General features: G+C 44.2%; 1 protein-coding gene across 1 annotated transcript; it reads right to left on the bottom strand.

Annotated features, from left to right (window-relative positions):
* Nucleotides 1-616: 616 nt before the first annotated feature.
* On the bottom strand, nt 617-4,026 carry LOC148868930 (uncharacterized). The gene is made up of 3 exons (XM_088973373.1): nt 3,818-4,026; nt 1,529-3,365; nt 617-1,088 (listed from the first exon to the last, which is right to left on the bottom strand). The coding sequence occupies exons 2-3, from the start codon at nt 3,100-3,102 to the stop codon at nt 830-832; spliced, it is 1,833 nt and encodes a 610-aa protein (XP_088829499.1). The 5' UTR covers nt 3,103-3,365; nt 3,818-4,026; the 3' UTR covers nt 617-829.
* Nucleotides 4,027-4,975: the final 949 nt, after the last annotated feature.

Consider the following 4,975-nt stretch of genomic DNA (forward strand, 5'->3'; position numbering starts at 1 on the left):
AACCATGAACCTCAAGGAGTGCGAGGTTCATTGTTTGAACAACTGTTCTGGTGTGGTTTATGCCAGCCGATACGTAAACGAAGGAGATGAACAGTGTACTTACCCTTTTTTGATATTAGAAATTATATTAACAAGATTATTTTATAATTTCTTAATTTTTTCCTTCCTCTTTTTCGTTTTTCACTGTTTTTCTTTTTTCTTTCTTTTTTTAACTTTTCTCCTATACAACGTTATAAAGCCGCGGTTAAGTAATTAAGAAAGTTGACTCACTTCACATAATAATCACATTTTCGTTGTGTCACACCACACACACATCTCGAAAAATAATAATGAAGAAGGAAACAAGCACCTTAAAAGAAGTGTCTAAAATGGACCTGACACCGAGCAACAGAAATATTAGACACCCCCATGATGCCGTTTGTTGCTAGCCCACCGCCCAACCGTGGATTCATCCATCACCTCTCCACTCTGTAAGACTGTAACTGCCAAGTTACCATCCTCTCTCATTCGCTGCAGTTACCCAACCAAGAAAAACAGGTATACATTTTTTTTTCTAAATAAAAGATAAAGAAATGTGAGAATAAAATATAGAGAAAAAAAGAATTTAACAAAAAAAAAAAAAAAAGAATACGTTTCGCATTTCATTTGTAGCTTCGCTCAAAGACACTCTGACTAATTTGATTTCCTTTTCGCTTTCTTTATATTTATAATCGTTATATCAACAGAAGAGAAAGGGAAGGGAGGGGGGGCCTTGGGTTGGGGCTATCGGTGCTGCAGTGGTGGATAATGCGGTGCATGTATTTATCAGTAATTTGACCATTCAATTTCTCTACGCGTCGTTGCTGTCGATGTCGTCGGGAGCGTCGAGAGGGAAACATGTGTCCTCGGCACCAGTGTTCCAAAGGAAGTGAGCGTAGTTGGCTGCGTGAGCACTGTTGCCTGGGTCTGCCGCAATGGCCTCTAGAAATGTCTCTTCCGCTGCGCATACATCCTTTCGAACCACCCACAAGAAGGTCGCGTACCGGCTCAACGACTCCGCATCCGGGGGTTCTACTCCCTTGATTGCACGTTTGAAGTACTCCTCCGCTCTGAATTATTTCCAACCAATTCACAAATTAGACAAGACAATACTTCCATCTAATAAGTTTAATAAATATTAAATAATAACCCCTCTCTAGTCTCTACCTCCCACCCCAAGAAAAAAGAAAAAAAAAACGAAAAGAGATAAAAAAAAAGCTGCCCAAGCCCAAGCCCAACTCTATTAGAAACAAACCACTCATTGTTTGCCCGAAAAGGAATATCACACTATCTAAAGCATTTCTATTTTTGAACCAATTGCCACCGTCCACATGAGTTATTTCCCTCTCTGTTTCTCGAGTGTACTGAGAAACCACAAAAGCGGGACTCTGGTTCATGACATCCGCTGAGTACCGACCAACCCACAAAGAACGCCGAACGCCGATTTGATTTGAAAACGTAAATGTAAAACAGCCCAGAACAGCCAACAGGGTTTAAGTTTTTGGTTTACCTATCATGGTCGCCGACGACGAGGTAGAGGAATTGAGCATAGTTTGCCAGGATGAGAGGGTTGCCAGGCTCTTGGGACAAGGCCAGCTGATACATGAGTTCCGTCCTCAAGTAACCTGTGTAGTCTTCCGGTTCAATCTCCACCTTTATCGGCGAAACGAACCGTTGCGTTGTCTCGTGGTCCAGAGCCTCGTCCCTCATGCTCGCTTGCAGTCTAGATGCTTCCTCCACGATTGCATTCCATAGGTTCACCTCTTCTTCACTCGCCGTCCCCTCCTGACTCTCTGATTCCATAACCGTTTCCGACTCCCCACCTTCCTGTGTCGACGTAGGGTTCCCAAAAGATGACACCCGAGATATCTCGTCTGGCACAATGGTTCGGTTCTCGTTCCACGATGATGAACCGTCGAAACGGCCATCACCATCAGTCCCACTGGCCACCGGGCGGACCTTTCCACCTCCACCATTGCTTCCCCCCACGTAGGTGCTCTTACCAGCCGAAGACGAAACAGAAAACGTCTTAATCGTCGAGCCATCAAACTTGGACTGCTTTTGATTCCTGATGTCAGTCATCGTTACGGTCTCCACCGTGGCGCCCGAATACCCCGACGCCATTGGCGGTGCTGCAATGGCGGTGTTGTGACCCATCGAGTACACGGTGAAATTGGCTAGAAGGATCATGACGTAGACCATGAGAGTCGGCGTGTGTGAGAACACCTGTTGAAAGAGCCACACGAACGAAGCGTGCATCTCCTTCTGCACTCGATCCAGAATCCCTTGCAGATCTTCGTAGAAAAGGATCTCCCGCATCTGCAAAGCATAACTGTGAAGCTCTCGGATGATGAATACCATGGAAGAGAAGGCCTTCTTCACGGAGCAATAAGCGGATTCACCAGCTTCTCTGAAGCCTTCTTGCCATTGCCTCTTCTTCTTTATCATCCGAAGGGACAGGGGAAGATTAACGCTGTTCGCCTTCCGCTCTATGTTCGCCGGGATAATGTCATCCCTTTCCGGCCAGTCGGGGGGTTCTGGACTGATCCCCAGCCACGGAGTCTCTACAGAATCAAGAAGATTCCAAGGGGAAAACGGTATGGGAATCTGTACAGGGTTTATGATACTACTCATTCTGAATAAATCTTCATTGAAGCAACCGTTGTTGCTTCCGCTTTCTTCATCCCTCGAATTGCCGGGTTCATCTGATTCTATATCTTTATTGTTTATAATTTCGCTGTCCCCATTTGAAAAGAACTTGAACGCTAATTCTCGAACGTGCTCGGCCATTTCTTCCTCAGAAAATGACCCATCTGAACTGGCGCTGGCAGCTCTCTTTAACGTTTGGCCTCTGGTTTTTGTGTACTCGCAAGACCTTGACCTCAAGAACCTTATCGATGACGTTCGGAATAGAGACGACTGGTCGCCTCGAGGAACAATTCGGCAGACAATAGTTCGGTCGTTTCTGCCTCGTCTTTTCGACGGAGATACAATTGCAGAGGCGAGTGTTTGAGAAGAGGAAGGTGAGTGAGGAACGACAGACTGCGACCAATGCAAACAAGTCGCAGCAACCTTTATTCCCATTCCTCGATTTGGGGATCAAATTTTAGATAGACAAACAAAACAGAGGGAGAAAAACAGATGAAACTGAAGAGCTATTAAGGATGAGGAAGAAAAAAGGAGAAGCTTCACAAAACAGAGACGATTAAAAAAGGGTCAAAGTCCCGGAAAGCTTGTGCAAAGGGGATTTTCTCTCTGTGGAACGGAAAACTCGCTGCTTTCTCCTTTTCTTTCTTGATCGGTTTCGGAGAAAGTCTCAGGATCACTTTTTTCCAGTTCACTCCAACCTGCAATAAAAATCGCAACCATGAGTCAAACTTGCACATGTTGTACAGGTGAAAAGTGGTATCTTCCCATGGTTCCGTTCTTTCTTTGAACTTTCTTCTAGTTCAACACAAAACCCTAAAATTCCGAAAAATTCTTGTAACAAGAAAAGTTTGTGAACGCGAAAGCTTTTTTTCTGATAATCATAAAAGAGGAAAAGAAAAAGAAAAAAAAGCTTTGAGCTTTCGAATACGAGCCAAAATTCACAATCGACAGAAAACAGAAATCATGAGAATATAATCAAATTGGAGGTCATTATTCCCCCTCCAAGAAACTCGGATCCAAATAACGCAAAACGAGACCACTATCTTGCACAGGAATCTATGAGGGGAACTCGAAAGATGCGAATAATGAAGGCAAACGATAAGGGGAACAAATTTGAGAGTGATGTATTTTCACGAGCTCAGGAGCTTACAGGAACTTCTACCGGGTTCCGATGATCTTACAATAAGCTCCGGTGATGATTTCCGGCCCAAAGCGAAGCACGACCGTAGCTTCACTTATCTGACATCTCATGTAGAGACTCTGCTCTCTCTTATACACAAGCTCTCTCTCTCTCTCTCTCTCTCTCTCTCTCTTATACTACTGTATAAAGTATAAATCACGGTAGGAATACGGTTTCTCAAATTTCTGTAGGGTCCGTGTCACGATGAAAGAATATACTAGGCTTGAACCGGTTTTTTCTCCAACAGAGACAGTTAAAGGGTTGAAGAAGAAGTCTAAGCCACAGATATTTAGCCCGTGGCGGCTGAATTCACGGGTTCCAGCTTATGTGGCGGCCCAGGTTGGTAGCCACGTGGTTACACAGAGACCATTTAATGATAGTAAAACCGTGAAATCACCGACCTGGATGTCTTGATGGTAACACGTGTACATAGTTATTTAAGTTGACCCCACTTTAGTCGCTTAACCCGGGTTAAGAGGTGGGATTTGTCTGAGAGTTGATAGAGGACAGAAGAGACGGGAGAAGATATTTTCATATGGTGCTTGGACCTTTCGAGTGCAAATTTGGAAATTTCAAAATAGGGCAAAAGAGGTGGGATTGGTTCATGGTTTGGAGTTGGGAGTTAAGAAGAAAAATGACCTATGAGCAAAGAGGTGGCCGTGGCTTCATTCTATAAAAAGGGTTAAGTTTACAAGAGTAGCCTCTGAAACTTGGGGCAGGTAGTGTCGTACAGCGAGCAACGAGGCCGTGAGATCGAACGACCACAGAAATACACATGTAGATGCCGCCTTCTGCATTGGGGGGGGGGGGGGGGGTACGGAAATCACAAATAAAAAACACGTACTCAAAAGCTTAGGGGATCCTCATTCCTCTCAACTGGTGGCCGAGTATCACAGCACACGCAGCACTCTGTTTGGCAGATAGTTCATAGGGTGGCAAATGAGCTGTTAACCGTTGGATTTTGATCAAGCGGCGTTCATGCAAACTCTTCAAAACTATATCCTATATTAAATGAAGAGAGATAATTATTTATATAGGAATTAAGGATGGCAGACAGACAGAGGTCGAGGTTGGAAAGGGACGTATATAGTTTGTATTAGATGATTTAATTAAGCAAATGGGTTGTTT

This window comes from Nelumbo lutea, chromosome 2, assembly GCF_056320005.1.
Source record: "Nelumbo lutea isolate HS-2025 chromosome 2, American lotus-T2T, whole genome shotgun sequence".
NCBI lineage: Eukaryota > Viridiplantae > Streptophyta > Magnoliopsida > Proteales > Nelumbonaceae > Nelumbo > Nelumbo lutea.

Coding starts and splice junctions, on each gene's coding strand:
- LOC148868930 (XM_088973373.1), bottom strand. CDS start 3,102: ATGGGAATAAAGGTTGCTGCGACTTGTTTGCATTGGTCGCAGTCTGTC. Junction 1,089..1,528: donor GTCGTCGGCGACCATGATAG/GTAAACCAAAAA, acceptor GAAATAATTCAG/AGCGGAGGAGTACTTCAAAC.